The sequence below is a fragment of the Parasteatoda tepidariorum genome, chromosome X1 (genome assembly GCF_043381705.1).
Source record: "Parasteatoda tepidariorum isolate YZ-2023 chromosome X1, CAS_Ptep_4.0, whole genome shotgun sequence".
Taxonomy (NCBI): domain Eukaryota; kingdom Metazoa; phylum Arthropoda; class Arachnida; order Araneae; family Theridiidae; genus Parasteatoda; species Parasteatoda tepidariorum.
The window spans coordinates 74,443,790-74,463,481 of record NC_092214.1 but is presented as its reverse complement, the minus strand read 5'-3'; the positions used below and the strand labels follow the sequence as shown (position 1 = coordinate 74,463,481).

Below are 19,692 nucleotides of genomic sequence, written 5' to 3'. Positions count from 1 at the left end.
TTAAGCAATACAATTTAATAGGGGTATTTTGTATTTAACTTTGTTATAAAAAGTTAGTTTTTTTAAATTTATTAAAATTTAGTTAAGTATAATAATTTGTTTTTCAATCAATAAATGCTGTATTTTTTAATTATAAAAAAATTAAACAAAGCTTACTTTTATTTAATTTGCTTTTATTTTTGAGAAAGTGAAAACAAAGGTTTAAAAAAATTTGGCTAATAGTTAATACAAAATTTTTTTTTAATTAAATAAAAAGTTTATTAATGTTTTGACGTTTTTAATAGTTTAACATTAGTACTTAAAGAATTTTTTTTTTAATTTTTATTACAATTCTTTCAATACTTGTTTGTTTTATAATTTGTTCAATAGTCAGTATCATTTTTAAACAAATAAANTCTTATGTGAACTGAGGAAAAATATAATTTCCAGCTTTATTTTTTTAATTGGTAATTTCTATTTTCACTAAATGTTAAGTATCTATGTAATTATTTATATAATAATAGATTAGTACACAATTGTATGTCAACACATTATTTATTACCTTAAACTGTCTGGAATTTATTATTAAAGGGTTGCGCTTGCGTAAAATTTGCTATTGTAGAAATTCAGCTTTTTTGCCTTTCGGCTAATCTCATCCCTGCATAGTAGAATATGTTTAGAATTAATATTTTCTTTTGTACTAGATTTGTTCCTTTTTATTTATTTTTTATTGATTTAAAGATTTCCCATGGATAATTTTTGAGCATATGCTGAATTGCGATACATCACTATATTGTGATGTCTAACTGACGATGTATCACGATTTAAAATTTCTGACATCACCTAGTCCTAATAATAGTATTTAACAATTAAGCTATAATTTAAGTTATTTGGCTACTATTTTTGATAAATTTTTGTCCCTGTTCAGGCAACTATTTTCATGCTTGAGGCTACTAAAAGCAACTATTTTTGTTCATTTTTTACTATGGCAACCCTGTGTTTGATTATGTTTTTTTTTCATTCTGTGGACAATGGGCAACTTATTTTTTGAATGATCCTTCTATATGTGTTCTTATTTTCTATTTGAAAGGAGACCCACATTTACTTTTAGAAAACACAAAAGGAAGACAAGGTTGCCTTACTTGCATCCTTTAATAAAAAAAATTTCCCTCATAACTATTTTCTTATTAATGGAATTAAAGAAAAAATAAATTAACCTTCTCTTATAAATATATTTGAATCAATATACTATATGCAGTTGAAACTTGATCCATCGTTCTCCCATCCTTGTTTTGATAGTTCCGTTTCAAATGCTAATCTTATAACATTAATAATACCCATTTAGATCGTTTTTCGAAACTAGAAGATTCCTGCATCGATCATTCAGATAGTTTATTGACATTTAAAAGAATATATTGAAATTATTATATTTTGAGGCAAAAAACACTAACTCCTGATTCTTATGATAAAGAAGAAAATGAAGGTTTGTTGCAGTTGCAGAGTTGCAAACCAATGCAATTTATCGGTAATTATTTTTTATTTCCTAGTTAAGATTACTGTCTTACAGTTAAGTAATAAAAGTTACATGAAGTTAAGTACAAAAGTTATGAAATTTTGTCATTTTCAACTATTATAAATTAATTTTTTTCTACTCCTTAAGCAATTAAAAAACAATAAATAAAAATCTAGAAACAAAAACGGCAAAGGTAAACAAAAACAAGATATACGAAAAATAACTTATCTTTCACCCTTCAAGCAAGTTCAAATCTGAAATACTGTGAGCAAAAATTTTTAGTAGTTCAAATATAGATGATAAAAAATCAATAGAGGTTAGTTCCAATTTAACCAAAAAGCTGGAATCTTGACTCCAAATAATAAATTTAATTTTAGCATTTTATAATGAAGTATAAAATTTCAGTGTTGTATTTTTAATTTAGTATTTTTATACAAGCTTTACTTTTCAATTTAATTGTAAATTAATTCATAATTTTATTAATATTATATACCTATATAGAATTATGTAGTATATACATCTTAATATTACGCTATTTGAAAGTTGTAAACACTAATTGTATATATATATCTGTGTTATTGTGCTTCTGATTTATGATCGCTAGTTTGGAAAGTTGGCACCTCAGCAGTTAGGGGAAAATGCTTCAAACATCACACTTGATTTTATGCATGAATTGATGAAAATTTTGAAACTTGTTCATGTTGGTCAGAAAAATGGTTGCAGAAGCTGAAAAAGTACAAAGTGATACCAATGAGGACAGCAAAATTTAGCCACAACAAGTGCCAACATTTATTGTAGTCCTTAGATATTTAAAACTAAGAATAAATTTCTATATTCATGTGAACTTATAATAAATGAACAACAAACTACTGTGTATGTTGAAAGTTTATTGTTTGCTCTGCGAAAAAAAGTGTTCAAATCAAAATTTCCAAATATTTTAAATAAATAAATACATTTATTCATATTTCTTTTGAATCTTAAATACTTTTACTCTAAGTGCAAAATTTTGTTATTAAAATATTTAATAATGTTTTTGTAAATTTAAGTTCGTTGCTTCTTTATTACTTTATAAACATTTTAAAGTCCTTTTTTTTATATCTTATGTTGACCTGAATTTGTCGCTTTCCCCTATCTATCATTCCCAACAAAGTGCAACATGAAAAATGATCAACCAAACTTCTACTTTATATGCATTATGTAATGATACAAATATATTTTAAAAGCAAGTTTCATTGTTATTAGTCAATTAGTTTATTTTATTACAAAAATGTTTGCATAGTAAACCTCAATTATTTTAATCTCGTTCATCTCACATAACATTATAAGAATTTTGATGTTGAATCACTGATTTAATTAATGAAAGAGATTTGCACATCTCTATATGAGGCCTTCATAGTAAGAAATTGTCTTTGTATTACTTGGCTTGAAAAGAACTGACCATTTTTTGTGAAATTTGCTATCTTTTGTTTGACCGTCTTTTGATTCCACTTCTGCTTGAAAGAAAAACATGGCATTGTATATAATTATCTCAATTTTCAAAGTTTATTGATAAATATAAATTATTAGAGAAATAAGTATTCATAATTTAAAGTATGCTTGGTTTCATAAGGTTTCTAAATTTAAAATTGTTCTATTTTAACTTTTACTATTAAACTTGATTGATGCTCTCAAAATTTGCATAGCATTTCAATAATTCTTATTCAGTGATTATTTCGTTTCATATAATCTTTTACAGTTAGTGGGTCAGAGAAAAATGTAATCAAAAAAATTATGTTGTTGTATAAATGACATAAATATTAAGTCTTGATTTTTGTCTATTGTTAGATTTCCTTTATCAAGAGGCTTTTTTAACCACATATCGCACTTTCATCTCTCCTCATGATCTTATTTGCAAGTTACTCTACAGATATAATAAGTTTATACATGTGTCTGATATGCGACAAAGAGCAGCAAGAAATTCATTTGCATTACTTGTTAGGGTTGTTGATGACTTATGGTGAGTTTCTTCTTACAGTTTCGTGTGTCTGTGTTATTACAGTTTCTATGCATGAATATTGCCTTGTTATATTAAATATTCTACTATTGAACAGTTTACTGGTCATTTTATAAAGAAAAATTTTTTTTTGATGCCTCCTGATTTGCCACACTTTTGAACATACTTTTGCACTTTTACTAAACCGCAGTTTATGAAGTTCTATACTAAATGTGTGCAATAAAAAAAATAAGGAAAGAAATGAACATGAAATATCAGATATTACAGTTAAAACATTGGTTGAATTAATACAGGGATAAAAGAGAGATATAAATTCAAGTGTTTAAGCTGTTTAATTTATTTTTATATTTATTTTATGGAAAAAAATATTAAGACTTTTAATGTACTTGATAAATGTGGGTTAAACTGTGATTGTTTTTTCACCAAGTTCATCACAGGGGGTAAAAAGGTACTCTTCACAAATTAAACCTTCAGAAAAATATTATGGGCATAGGTTGTGTAGAAATCATGAAAGAGAGCATACATTTCAAAAACGTTTTAGAATGTTCTTAATAACTGTGTTACACATTAGTCTGCAGCGCAAAGATTTTTATTTGCATATCACACTAATAACTGGTTATATATTTTATAAGTAAACAAAAGGTTTTGTGAAGATAAAATCTTTTTCTTTCAAGTCTTGAAATCAAACACTCTCAAAAATGTTTTTTGACAATGATAACAAATATACTAAATTTGCTATATTCAGTTTCCCCAAATTTTATTCTGTAATTATATATATTTTGGAATGTAAATGGCTAAGTTGGAATAATTTCTTAGGCACATGATCCTATTTTGCAGAACATACCTAGTTGTGCAGCCATTACTGAATTCATTTCATATTCATAATTTAAATCTTGCAATTTGACAATGTTTGGTTCTATTTTTTCAATTATTTTTAGATTACACTTTGTTTGACTTATTAGTTACACTTGTAGCGGTTAATGTGAGATACCTAAAAATGCTTCTTATATTTATTAAAAATTAAAATTCTAATTATTATTATTTGGTATATGATAATTATATGTATAATGAAATATTTATATACAATAATACAAAAGAGCTATTGTATTTTTTATATTCCAAAAACATACTTATTATATACTTTATATATGCTTAGCGTAAGACTTGGTCAATTTTCTATTTATTTTATGATAAAATGTTTAATAACCAAAATGGATACAGGTTTCTGAAAATTATAAGGTTAGTTTGTATCCTACACATTACAGATTTGCTATTGCAATTTTTAAAATGTTATGTTTATTCCAAAATAGTAAGGTAAAACGTTCAAACTTTTTTTTCATCAGTCTTACAGATATACATGAGAATGTTTTAAAGTTACTCATGGATTTCATCTGTCAGCTTGTATGCAGAGGTGATCTTCTGCTTGCCAGAGCTTTAAGGAAAAAAGTTGTTGAGAAATGCTATTTAAAACAAAGAAGTTTATTGAATGCTCCGATTCTCTTACCTTCAATGGCTATTTCTACTCATAAGGCATTATTGTTAGACTTCAAATCAGAAAATTTAGCTGAGCAGATGACTGTTTTAGACTCTGACCTTTTTCAAAAAATTGAAGTAAGTACAAAAGAAAATTTTCTTAATTATATGATTTAAAATTTTGTATATGAAAATTTAACTGTTATTTAAAAATTGGTCAAATAAGTTTGGAATCGAAATTATCTTCTGATTTTCCTTTTTGTTGTGTTTGAATATTTAACTATATAAAATATTTCTTACTGTGATTAAATCAAAATTTATTTAATTAAATCAAACAATTTAAAAATTGGTGTTAAATATTTTTCACTTGTTTTGCCCAATTAATTGTCCTACCCTGAACTGATTTCAGTAGTGTGGATAGATGTGTGAATGCTGAGGAAATCTTCTTACTTCAATGCTCCTAAAAAGAAGTGTGTAATCACAGGAAAAAGCAAAAAAAAGAAATCCCTTCAGTTAAAAAAAATACTGAAGAATACTAACAAAATATTCTTAATTTTTTCCTTAAACACAAAATATATTTTTATATTATGAATCTTTTCTTTAGTATACGCCCCAAAAGGAAAATTGCTTAAGAAGTAAGAAAATAGCAGTAGAACCAACTGATTTCATTCATTGCTGAATAATTACTTTACATTTAACAATAAATCATAAAATGATAAATTTATATTTTCTAATTAGAGTGATTTGAATTGAAAATTTCTTAGTCTTCATATTTTTGCTGTTTGGAAAAAATAACTAAATTTTTTTGATGTTATGAGGTGTGAATACATTTATTATAAACAAATTTGCTTTTCCTGATTGTGTAAACAGCTTAAAATAGAATAATTTATTTAACATTTTGCTTACGGCACCTAATTATTTGACCCTTCACTTGTACCAGCCATAAGCAAATGGTTAAACTACTATTTTCACTAGAAGCAACTCACACTTTAAGGGTAGGTACTCATTAACTAATTCAACAATTTTAAATCTATGGTTTGGAGCCGTTAGGGCTCAGGGGATAGAGCGTTCGCCTCCCAATGAGGTGAACCTGGATCGAAGCCCAGCGATGGCTGATTGATACGAATTCCGCACTCAGTATAACCTGACCACTGTGCTGGCGTAAAATATTCTCAGTGGTAGGTAGATCATTGGTTAGAGCAGGGGTCGTCAAACTTTTTTGATCATCGACCCTTATATAATTTTTGGAAATCTTCATCGACCCTCATAAAAGTAATTTTCTGTTAATTAAAATAAAACTCTAGTTTGTACATTTATTTTAGGATTTTAAACATTTATTAAAATAATAGTACATTGTGTAACTATAGTTTTATGAAAAATATATTAATGTTGAAATTTAAATACCTTAATATTTATTAAATGATAAGTAGTTTTGAATAAGTAGAAATAATAAGTAAAGTAACTAAAGATTTATTGCTTATTAATCAATTAGATGGGTGCGCAGGGTGTTTTTTTGCAAGGTTCGCTATATTGATTTCAAAATTGGTCAATTTTAATTTTTGTTGAAATTGGTCAATTTTGTAATTTTCGTAAAAAAATACAAAGAGTGCCATAGTTTTGTGGTGGGCTGTACATTAATTATATATTGCTGTCATATTATTAATGCTTACCTTCTTTTTTTACATGCATTGATAATTAAAATTGATATCTAAACTAAACGAATGGTTTTATTGAAACAATAACTAATTATCCAAAACTATAAAAGTTTTAATAATGACACTGCAAATATTCAACACTGTTCACAGTTTGCAAAGATAGCTGAAACTGGGTATGATATTTACGTTTGTAACGTCAATGCTCGTCACACGTGACATTTGGACAAGCGCACATATGCATATGACTTATAAACCAGAAGTGCAGAGTACGTGCCACTGCGGCTGGTACGTAAATACTTGTTTCACCCAAATAAATATACGTTTAATACGTTTATCAATTTATGTTTTATGAAGAAACTGATATTAAGTCAATTATAAAGAAATTCACAAATTTTACATACTTAGTTAGGTATGTCTGATTTGTGTACAAGGAACTGTTTTTTCTTCAACCCCCAATCGGCCCTTCAGATTCGGATCGACCTCCATTCGACCCCCTGGCTCAGATCGACCCCCACTTTTGTTAAATAGACCCCTGGGGTCTATATAGACCACTTTGGCGACCTCTGGGTTAGAGTCTCCTTGCTGCCATACTAACCATGGGAGGTTTTAACGGTTTTCCTCTCCATGTAAGGCAAATGTGGGTTAGTTCCATCAAAAAATCCTGCATAAAGACAAAATTTCTCCCAATATTTGATATTGGAGTTCCCTTGTCTTCTGGATTGGGTTCAAAATTGCAAGACTATGGAGTTGAACATTGGTAGTGTAAACTCAAAATTGGGTTGACTGTTGAACGGTGGTTATAAAATTTAAGATTCATCTGAGTAAATTTGTGCTAACCATTCCTTTACTATTTATTTAATTAATTAAATGGAAATATTGTATAAGTATTTTTTTCTCTACCATTTACGAAAAATCTCTTTATCTATCATACTGTGATTTAATAATTTGGATAATTTGTGTTTTTGTTAATTTGGAAACAATGAAAACAAAAATTTATGTCAAAGAATGGGAAGGAGACGAATGATGAATCCTTAAAAATGAAAATAGATCAAGTTACTTTAGAGCTCAAACCAAAGAATATTGATGAAACAAGTTCACAAAGAAGAACTGAAATTTGAAAGATTCTTTAACATATACATAATTCGAAATATTAAATATAGTAAGACAAAATACTAAAAGCTTTTTAAAATTTTACTAATAGCAAAATACTAATATTTTTCGAAAAATGAAATCTAATTTTAATTCTGGATTACATGTCTATTAAAAGAATTAAGAGACTGATTAGTAGGATTTGTTGTTTGAAGTGTATAAATGAAATGTTATTGAAACTGCCAACCATGTTCCCTTTGACTGGATGCCTACAACCATTATCCCCTTGACCCTTAACACAAAAATTTTAAATATGTGTGTTAAATACTACATTAATTTATGCTTTTTGCTGTCCGTTGTACAAATAAACTTTTCCTTGTGCTTTTCAATTGAAAAATTACTTAAATTCTTATTTCAAGTACGTTTTTATACAAATTTCACCTTATAATTTGACAATTAGTGATTTCATTTAAAGCTGTATTGTCTCTTCTATGAAAACTATTGACTTATCAAATGAAGAGCATACCATTAAGTAACTTAATTTAACTGAGAAGACAATTACAGTTACCATTTAATAATATTACTAATACATTAATAAAATTTAGTTGCAAAAAAAATAAAGTATTAAGCAGATTACAAAGTTAATTATTTTTTCCGAAATATTCGATTACCTTTTCTTTTCTTCTTCTTTTTTTTTTTTTTTTTTTTTTTTTTTTTTTTNTTTTTTTTTTTTTTTCTTATGTTGAGATGTTTAGATTTAATATATGTCAACAATAGAACTGAACTGATGTACTGAGAAAACTCAATACTCAATAGAATTGAGAAAGAATAGAACTCAATAGAACTGAGAAAATTAAAGCATCAAACAAGTTAACTTGTAATTTTGCTGTTATGTTTTAGATACCAGAAGTGTTGCTTTGGGCAAGGGAGCAAAAGGAAGATCTTAGTCCTAATCTCACAACTTTTACTGAGCACTTCAACAAAATGTCTTACTGGTTTGTTAATATTTTGTATATTATGTATCTCTTGGATGCATGCTTTTTTATGAATAGTTATGTTTTGTATGATTGACTAATTGTACTTCTTATAATATTTATGTTTGTTTCATTCAACTCTGCAATGGCAGTTTGAAACACTCACACTCAGCATTTTGAATTTAGGAAGAATTAGACTTAAAGTATATTGTATATTGGCAGCTAAAACTATATTGTTTTATGAAACAATTTTGCGATATTTTATTTTTAGAATTGAATTGGATAGAGGTGTCCTGTGGGTCTTGGCCCTGCAGCCACACCCTCCGAGACATTTTCGAAANTTAATTGCTATCTTATTTAATTATTTTAAAAATAAATAAAAATCATTAATATAATTGGTAATATCTTTTATAACACCACCTTGAATTGAGAGCAGAATAAAATCTATTCTTAGAGATTCATCTGCGTCATTTCTGCATCTGCCTTAGACATTAGCCTAGAATTTTAAAAACCGTTTTATTATTGCAAAATGTTTTGATTTTATTAAAATTCTTTATTATTTCCCTCACTTTCTTTTCCGCCAACACATTTCAATGCATAAGGTTTTAAAAAAGAGCTTAGGCAGTTAAATTAATTAACAGTTGACACATGGATTCTTTAACTTTCCTTGGTGAAAACTATTCTAATGTATACATGACTTGCATTTTTGATTTTTTGGTGGATAGAGGTGTCCTGTGGGTCTTGGCCCTGCAGCCACACCCTCCGAGACATTTTCGAACTTTATGATATTGAATATTTCATGTGCACATAAAAATGACAAATCCTTTTTACTTTCCATATTTTCAAAAAATGAAATCATTTTTATTTATCAAATCTAATTCTTGAAATGAAATATGGACAATTGAAAATAAATATCATCTTCTAATAAAGGCAAATTTTCTCATTACAACATGATTATAATTTTGTCCTACAATTTTTGGTACCAATTTTGTTGAACCTTGAAGACCTATTTTGGTGTGGTCTATTAAGGTCTTGGCTATTTAAAAAAGTCCCCTTAAGCTATCAAAATAATTTATTTGCAATAATATAGTTTAATTTAAATTTTAAAAATTAAAACCATTTTTTTATTTCAGTGTAATCTTTGAACTAATCGTTGTAATGTCAATTTTAAAATGACAGTTTTTTTAAATAAAAAACTATAGAGCTAACTAAAACTATAGCATGAGTTTGAGGCTTCAAGTTAAAGTGTTCTTGTAAGAATTTAAAGTATTATAAATTACTTCAATTACATTACTCCAAAACAATATTATACATTACTCCAAAAACAGCTGCCTCTTATAAAACTTTTCTTCAATTTTCCTTGTATATGGATAACTGATATTCATAATGGTAAATGATATTCATTATTTTAAACGTGTCCTTTATAAATTACTCAAGCTTTATGTATAATATCTTTATTTGTCTAAGTATTAGCCCTGGTTTTTTTTAAACTTTAAAGTATGAGGAGGCACACATCACACCCCAACATTATATAAAAAAAAAGCTATTCATATTTTGTGGACCCAAAATTTGCTTCTACATTAAATATCTTACTTTCTACTTAACTGTGGACTTCAGAACAACAGCATGTACTTATGAACCTTGTATGCTTGGCTGGGCCTATAGTCATTTAATCACAAATACTCTAAAATGCTGATTAAGAACTTCCTCAAATTTTGATTTTAAATAAAAATTTATAAAACAAAGCTAATTTTTTATTCCCTAATCATGCTGACTGACACCAATTGCTGTGCATAAAAAATAATTATTATAATAGTTGAAATTTAAATGAAAAAGTTAAGGCGAGAGTGAAATCATTTTACCTACTCTAATTTAACTTCTGCATCAAATTTTGGAATTCAACAATATCAGAACACATGATTTTTCTTTATTTTTAAAATTTATTCTTTCTTTCTTAATATTTGTTCTTTTTTACTATTTTATTTTGTCTTTCTAGTAAGTGAGAAGGATTTCAAAGTAATAAGTTTCTTTAAATAAATAGTTATATTGCTACAATAACATAAATAGTTACAATACTGTTGGCATGCAACAGGTCAAAGTACAAAAAAATGTGATGAACACCCACAAGCCAAAGACAGAAAAATTTGAAGAAAATGCTCAAAGTGTAAAAATAATCTTATTCATCACCACAAGAATCTATTTTTTAAAAATTTGTATGGATAACATAAGTATTGTTTATTACAGTTGCAATTTATCTTAGCAGTAAGATTATTTTATTATTGTTTTTATTTGCATAAATGTCAATTTCCTATAAGCATATTTTTAAAATTATGTCTCTTATTTTTAAATTATTTCTCATATTTCATCTAATCTTTATTCACTTATTATANCAACTTCCTCCCTTTTTTGGTTCTGAAATTTTTTTAGAGTGGCACCCCTGTTCACTTATTATAATAAAAATCAGTTATACTAAATAACACTATTTGTATCACATTTAAAATATTGAAGTATGGGATCTAATCATGTGACTTTTTAGGTTGCTCCTTCTCCTGGTTTAAACTGTAGATTTTCCTCATATTTTATTTAATGACAACGAACATAGTGAGAATAATAATGAGAACAGGGAAATTTCAGAACAATTTTGCCTAAGGTCTCAATAGTTACTAAGCTAAATTGTTTTACTATTGTTTTTTTTTTTTAAATTTAACCTCTACATATTGAGCATATTGCTTAAGATTTCATTCATTGGATGAAAATTATTTAATTTTTTGTTAAGAATAGTTTATTTTTATTGTGCGATTGTGTGCTTTTCAATGGCATAACATTCTTTTAGGGCTCGATCTCGAATTCTAGAACAAGAAGATGCAAAAGATCGAGAAAGATATGTGGTGAAGTTTATAAAAGTCATGAAATGCTTGAGGAAGCTTAACAACTTTAATTCCTATTTAGCTATATTATCTGCTTTAGATTCTGCACCTATAAGACGTTTAGAATGGCAAAGAAATATAACAGAGGTAAATTATTTGTTTTGATTCTTAAATAATATTTTATATAAATGATAGGGCTACATTGATCTTTTCTTGTTTGTAAACATTTTGAAAACAGAAGTCAATTTATAAATAAATTAAATTTTTTAAATTGTTCGATTGCCAACTTTTTAAAAAATTAAATAATAAGCTTGTAAAATGCCTTCATGATTCTTTGTTTGGTAGTAAGATTTCAAATAACTCAATAAGAAATGTCACCTAAAATAAAAATTGATCAATTCATGTTTATTTCATAATAATATTTTCATAATCAGATTAGGAGCCATTTCCAACGTTTGGTTCGATGGATCTACCTAAATTGCTCTAGTTGATGAATGAAACATATTATGAGCTGTCAGAAACAAGTTTTGTCAGTTCAATGAAATTTAGTTGTATGATTACAGTTTGATATAACTGCAAATATTTAACTGTTTATGTAATCTTCTGGTACTCCTTTGTTATTTTTAATTTACTTTGTTGTAAATAATCATATGTTTGATTAGTTTTCGTACTATTGCAAGAGTTACCATAAGAAAACATTTATTGAATAAAAGAGCTTAAATGGAAAGAGCTTAAATGGGAGCTCTGGATTGCTGGAGGAGCATCATCTGTCTGTGGTTAGAGGAGATGTCTTTCTAAAATGACAGTTAAGATTTAAGTACAAGGAAACCAGTTAAATTCTCCAAATATGGTTAATTGATATTAAATCGACCTGTCAAAGTTGATATATATATATATTAACAAACTGCAAAAAAATTACACTAATCCCCACTTTTGCTTGAGCTTCATTAATTCTATCACATGTATTTATTGTCATAATGTGGTGATATTTTAACGTTATACTTTTATTAGGGTCTAAAGGAGTATTGTGCATTGATAGATAGTTCCTCCTCTTTCCGGGCTTATAGGCAAGCATTAGCTGAAACTAGTCCCCCTTGCATTCCGTATATGTAAGTTCAGTGTTTCATTATATTTGTTTACTAAGTTAATATCTTTTCAAATTATTAGTCATTGTCTATTCTATTATTAATATTATATATATACAGTCAAACCCCGCTATAGTGAACCATCAAGGGACCGAAGTTTCGGTTCACTATAACTAATGGTTCCTTAACTCCTCCCTTTTATAACACATTATTCAAAAAATTACTGAAAAATATTATGTAGTAGCAAATAATGTGTTAATTTTCATTACTCTTCGTCTTGCGTACAAAAAAATTAGTAATCTTTAGCTGATGAGCAATCCTCAACATCAGATATGGAAACACTTCCCGACTCTCAGATAATTTTTCCTGAATTTCTGTTATTCCGCTTTTTAAACCTGTCAAACCTGCCATTCGAGCACATAAAAGTAGTTTCATAAAATCGCTTAGCAAATTCATCGACATTTGCCAGATACTGGAAGATTGCGGCTTCTTCGATTGGTGAACCACTTCAGCAATGTTTCTTCATTATCCTTGTGATCTGCTTTTCTCAACTTTTTTCCACCATCTAAATTTTTTTCATGAGCAGAAATTATTAATTGTCTATTTTTCTATACGTAACAAACTGCAGATTTGGATAGTTTATATTCCCTGCAAATATCAGCTTGACTGCATCCATTTTCAATTTTTCTGATTATGCCCATTTTATCATCAATGGAGAACGTTTTACGTTTACTGCTAACCATAGTAAAATTTGAGACACTTGTTTGCTGGATTTATTTTAACTGAACTGAGAGCAAAAAGGAGTTGAAATGCAGGCCATATCAACACATATTAGTGTCCAACTCTTTGACCAATAATCAATAATTACTCATTCCCTCTGAAAAAAATGGATATTGATCCCGCTGTTACCTTACAGATGCATCGTCTGCCAGGGTTGGAAACATCTGCTTAGTTTGTTTAGGGATGGGAAGGTGAGATAAAAAAGGCAAACAAGAAAAAATGCTTATCGCTACATTCCCCTCTATAGATGGTTTTGAAAATCGGTATATGTATTTAATTTGAAGTAGAAATTTCAAAACTATTACAAAAAATTTTGTAAATAAATCAGTCAAAGACAGAAAAAAGTTCACTATATCCAACTTCCTCCCTTTTTTGGTTCACTATATCCACAAAAAATAACATTATCCGTGTATAGCAAGGCACGGGACCGAACATTTCGTTCACTATATCCGGGAGTTCACTATAAACCGTGTTCCCTATAGCAAGGTTTGACTGTATATACATCATTTAAATATTATATTGTATCTTTACATATTTCTTATAGTTCAACAAAAAAAGGAAAGACGAACTTTTTTTATTAAGCCAGATCTCTTCAGCAGTTACAATAAATAACTGTATCAAAAATATTTAGTCTATCATAGGTGGCTTTTGAAACTGTAAAAGTTTTTTTTGAATAAGATAGCAAAAAAGTATGTTTTTCATAAAAGAATTCAATGGAAATTTTATTCATTAAAAACCATTCAGAAAATGAAGGAGTTCTCTTGTTTAATGCAAACTTTCCTTCCCATTCAAGAATGTGGGTTGGTTTACTATTTTGTACATTTGACTAGAAACTAACATTTCTAACTAAACTGTATGTGGCACAAAGATAAATAAGTTTGTAATTATAGAATTCATTTCCTTGTTTGAGTTTTTTTTAACTGTGGAGTGCTCTTAGATATGTCTCATTCCAAATTTAATATTTATAATCCAACTTTACACTAGAGTTTTTTTTAATCTTAGCTGAACTTATTTAGTTAAAACTGGTAGCTTCAAAATTTTGTTCATTTTGGCTGCAAATGGTAACAGAATCAGTTACCTCACATGGTGAAGGTTTCTGTCAAATTTTGTTTTCTTTCTGTATGTCACAATATTTTTAAATTCATTGAGCTATGTTTTGCTTAGTTTCCATGTTAACTAAGAGTCAGGTAATTATGCTGATGTTGGGCAAATTATTAGTCATTTGATTCAACAAAGTATAAAATTACATATTTTTTTTGGTTCACTTGCAAATTTTACAACTTGAAGTAACTTTTTACAAAAAATAAACTAATTCTATAAACTGTAAATCTGCCACATAATGGCAGAATTAATTTGGCAGAAATACCAAGCATATCTATTACACAATATCAAAAAATAAATATTTCCGTAAAGATATAATTAATTAAAACCAGTTATGCATTTATTTTGAATAGTACAAATTAATTTAAAATGCAAAAAAAGTAAATGTCTATATTTGTGAGATTAAGATAGATATCTTAACAATGCACTCCATGTTAATAAATAAGTTTTGTTTTTGATGAAACTTGACTCTCAGTCTATGACAGATTGTTGTCCAAATGCTCTAACTGTCTAAACTTCATTTAGACACAAAATTCTGCTTAACTCCAGGATGTTAATTTTGTTACATTGATTTCCATTATGAAGCTATTATGGACAATTGCCTTTCTTTTACTTTGCTGAACCCTGCCTTCATTATTATAAAACGTACTAAAGAGAAAAAGTAAGTAACTGCAAGCGAGCACTTAAATATGTGGTGAGTGGAGTCTTTCTAATGTTTCTATACATTCTGAAAATCGGTTTTGTGCAATTCATAAAAAAAGGTGCTAAATAGGTTTTTATGTTTTTTTAAAATTATTTTAGGAACAACCATTCCTTGTGATAAATTTCCCAGTGTTTTCAGATCTCTTTGAGTTTCTCTCTTCGCTCTCAGACTTGTATTTACCTGAGAGAGAGAGAGAGAGTTAGACAAAATTTTAATACTCCATAATTTGTATAGTTTTTTTCTGTTTTATGTGTTTCTTATGTTATTCTGTTATTGTTCTCTTGTCTCGAATATTATATTCTAACTAAATAAGAGGTAAAATAAATTAGTAATTGAGATTTGTCAAAAGTATTTAAAATTTGAGTATTTGTATACATATAAATTATTTTCCTTTTTTTTTCACAGAGGATTAATTTTACAAGACTTAACATTTGTTCATATTGGCAACAGTGACATGCTTACAGAAGAAGCAGTAAATTTTTCAAAACGATGGCAGCAGTTTAATATACTTGATAATATGAGGAGATTCAAAAATAGGTATTTCTTTTTTTTCCTCTTTAAAGAATGGAGACTCTTTTGGACGAAATTTGTTATTTAGTGCTTATCAGCTATGCGAAGTGACTAGAGATTTATGATGTCCATCAATTACCAGTTCAAAATAAATGTTTTACCAGGCAACTACCTAGAACTGTCCAAAACATATAAGTTTTAAGCTCTGGATAATGTTGATTTCTTAATGATTTCATAATTTTAATTATAATTTCTTTTCTTAAAATGCCAAATTAACAATAATATCTTAGAAAGTCCTATGTGCTCCTCTCAAAATTCTTACAGACTATGATTAACTGATTTTCACTGCTAATTTGGTTGTTATAAATGTTTACTATTCTTAAAAAATAATGTGAAATAAACACTTTGTGACATTATAAATAGTATTCTGTCATTAAAAATAGGAAGATAAGAGTAAAAGTTTTAGTTTTGAAAAACAGATTTAAAATTTGTATTTTGTTAATACTAATAGAAAACAAGCATTTATTTAAAGTAAAAAGTTAAAATAAATCTAATTTATGCTTTTTTCATGCTAGTTAAATATTAATGCGCAATATTGGTTGGAAAATTTTTATTTTTGAAAATAACAGAGAATAGAAGATGATATAAAATTTGTTGAATTAGAAAATTAAATAGGATAATGAATCTGTTTTTTGCCATGTACCCAGAGTGGTCAAGAAAAAATTCAATTTTCAAAAATTATTTAGATTTTGTGCCACTTAAAAATGATGCTAGTAATTTATTTTTATGATAAATAATTTTTTTAACATTTATTATAAAAATCACAAACTATTATGCAAAGCAGCTGTTTATGAGCTGTTGGGCATTTGTTATCAAACAGTGAGGCCATCTACAGGAAATTCACAACAATCCATTGGTTTGCCAAGCACCATATTGGAATTGTGCAATACTTTCTGGGGATCAGCATGTTTAGCTACCAGAGAGCAGAGACTTCTAGTTATCTGTATTCAATAAAAATAGTCTTTGGCATAAAAATTATTCAACTAATTTACCTAAATAGTGTTACAGCTTAAAAGATAAAAAGGAAAAGAACAAAAAAAGTATCAATTTATCTCTTGATAATCCATCAAATTGTCCTTTAGAAGATGGGGAAAAATAATTATTTTTAATATGTTTGCAACATATATGTCTCATGCAGAATATGTGTACCATTTTGCATATTTGTTGAATCAATTCTTCTAAAAAATTCAATAGTTGTAATGTATCAGGATCTCAAGATGTTCTTTGTCATCTTTGCTATTTTAGTTAGTTTTTTTTATTGTAATATGTCATGTCTGTTCATTGTAGTTAAATAAATTTTCTTAGTTTAAATTTAAAAGATTTTAGCCAAATGTATATAATTTTACTTTTGTTAAATTTTTGTCTGCAATAGCAGTTTATACTAGTATTCAACACAAATTGATTTATTTTTTAAACAATTGTTAGCTTTTTGTCAGTATTTTTTCATTAAATGTGTGAATTTATATAAATCTAAAATTGAATTTCATTTAAGTGAGTATCTTTGTAATTTCTAGAAACCCATTTATTCTTGTATTTAATTCTAAGTTATTTTTGCTTTATTATAGCCAATATCCTGTCAAAAGGAATGAACAAATCATATCATTTTTCAACAATTTTGATGATTATTTATGTGAAGAAGCTATGTGGCAAATTTCTGAGACTATTAAGCCAAGAGGTAGAAAGAAAAAAAGTTGTGACCCAGCTTGAAATCTTTTTGGCAGCTTTGTTACAAGATAAAGTGCCTGAAAATATTTATCACACCAGTCATTTTTCACTAAGCTGTATATTGTTTTAATTTCATTTGTACAGTTACTTAGATCTTTCATTGTATTATGATCATAGTTTTGTATATTGGCAGCTAAAACTATATTGTTTTATGAAACAATTTTGCGATATTTTATTTTTAGAATTTATTTTTGTTTTACATTAACCCCCTGCCTATCTAGCTTATAGACAGTGATGGGATTCAAATAACTCAAGAACTGATGCATTCAAAATTTTGAATATGTATTATATCTTAAAATACATAAGGATATAAGCCAAGTAAATATCTACATAGAGTTAAAATGGAAATGTATGAATAATTAAGATATTATAAAATTTTCACCCTAGGAAAAAAGTTTCAATTTTATTTTGCAATCCTTATTCTTTGTTCTTAAAAATTAGACAGCATGAATATCTTTTAGCAAATAAAAGAATTTTTATTTTGTTTAATAAGAGATAGATAAAATTATTATATTTATTATAATTCCAATTGAAAAGCTTTTTGTTGTAGTCATTAATTTTTGATTAACCTAATTATTAATAATTAAAAAAACTTGTTTAATTTCAACTGATAGTAACTGTATTTTCAGATTGAATAAATTAACTCTTTAGGCATTTTAATGGCTTTTATTTACTTTTTGTTCCGCAGAATTTTTTTGGAAGATTTTGTTTAAATTGTAAGACATCGGACCTCCCAAGGGTATTATTGTTTTTCTTTCTCTCTCTTTTTACTTGAATACTTATTTAAGAGGTTCCCACAATTGACCTAGCCCACAAAAATCTGAGGCAAGATTAAGGAATTAAATTTGAAAAATAACACATTACATTTTTACTGATAAAATGACTTTATATCCTACATGGAAAACTTACTACAACTTTTTAAATATGTTTCATTGAACCCAGAATGTAAAATCCATGTATACTAGCATCTTTCTAAATGCAAGGGAAAGATTTAAAAACATTTATCACAAATTTCTTGTCACAAAATAGAAGCTTAATTTTTGATTTTGCAGCTTTAAGCCTATGATTTTTTTTAAAATAATTTGTATGTTTTAAAGCACCATTTTTTTAAATTTGAGAAATTTTGAATGTTAAGAAGTGACTGATTCCCATCATTGTATATATTTTTTTGATCTGCATAGCCATTCAAATAGGTTTTTTGGTGTGTAGAAAAATTATGTGCAGATAAGAAACCCGTTTGTTATAATGCCAGAGAGTTAATATGCTTATAAATATACAAGAATCACAAATTTCTGTTTTATTTAATAAATAAATTTTTTTCTGCATTTATTTTTACTACTTTATTCCTTATACTATTTTGCTCTGTTCATAAAAATATAGTGTCTTTTTAAACAATATCACGAAATTATTCCTTTTAAATAGTAGTGCAGATAGAGTACAGATTCGCTTTGTTATACCATAATTTTTTTTCTGAAACAAAATAAAATGTTCTGAACTATATCTTTTACAATTGCATGAATTTGTAAGGTTCTTTATCTGTTAACAATTAAAGAAACTTTGATGTTTGTATGTATCTCAAAATATTATGTCTAATCTTGTCTTGCCCAAATATATGCTCTATCACCATGTAATATTAAATATCTGACATTAAAAAGACTGCAGATCGCATGATTTTGGGAATAATCTACTTAATCTATTTGTTTTACTGGGTAAATATCTGTAAGGGGAATGAAGTCAAGAACTAACTGTTTAAAAACTGTCATTAACTCCAGAAAATGTTAGTTTGTTTTAACACAAGCTTTTGTCTTCAAATTTATTTTTTATTTTTATGATTAATTTGCTTGAATACACATCAAACAATGAAATATTACACTCATCATTTTAAATTAAACATACTACCCTGCATTGTTCTGTCTTGGATGCATCCTTGCTTAGCTTTCAATTTGTGTGAGAGCATTTTATTTTGAATACTCTCATGCAAACGTCTTACCTTACTTTTTAACCATGGAAAATGGCTCTATTACATTTTGTCCACTTTTCATTATCGCCACCCTTAAAATGCCTGGGTGCTGATCTCACACATTTGAGACACTGGTCACTAGTGACGTCTTTCATCTGTGTGATAATTTAAAACTTTTGTTATAATACACATGTTAATTTATTAACCCTCTGATGCTACTTATCC

The 19,692-nt window shown here is 27.3% G+C and overlaps 1 protein-coding gene across 2 annotated transcripts in view; it reads left to right on the top strand.

Moving 5' to 3' along the window:
- The window catches only part of LOC107448403 (C3G guanyl-nucleotide exchange factor), a 56,126-nt gene extending 36,886 nt beyond the window's left edge, over nucleotides 1–19,240 (top strand). For both annotated transcript variants that reach the window (XM_043042948.2, XM_043042947.2), the window contains exons 13-19: nucleotides 3,317–3,488; nucleotides 4,829–5,096; nucleotides 8,603–8,697; nucleotides 11,510–11,690; nucleotides 12,555–12,652; nucleotides 15,618–15,749; nucleotides 17,348–19,240. In XM_043042948.2, the coding sequence (XP_042898882.1) occupies nucleotides 3,317–3,488; nucleotides 4,829–5,096; nucleotides 8,603–8,697; nucleotides 11,510–11,690; nucleotides 12,555–12,652; nucleotides 15,618–15,749; nucleotides 17,348–17,489 (1,088 nt within the window). In that variant the 3' untranslated portion in view covers nucleotides 17,490–19,240. The remainder of the gene's footprint in view (nucleotides 1–3,316; nucleotides 3,489–4,828; nucleotides 5,097–8,602; nucleotides 8,698–11,509; nucleotides 11,691–12,554; nucleotides 12,653–15,617; nucleotides 15,750–17,347) is intronic.
- Nucleotides 19,241–19,692: the final 452 nt, after the last annotated feature.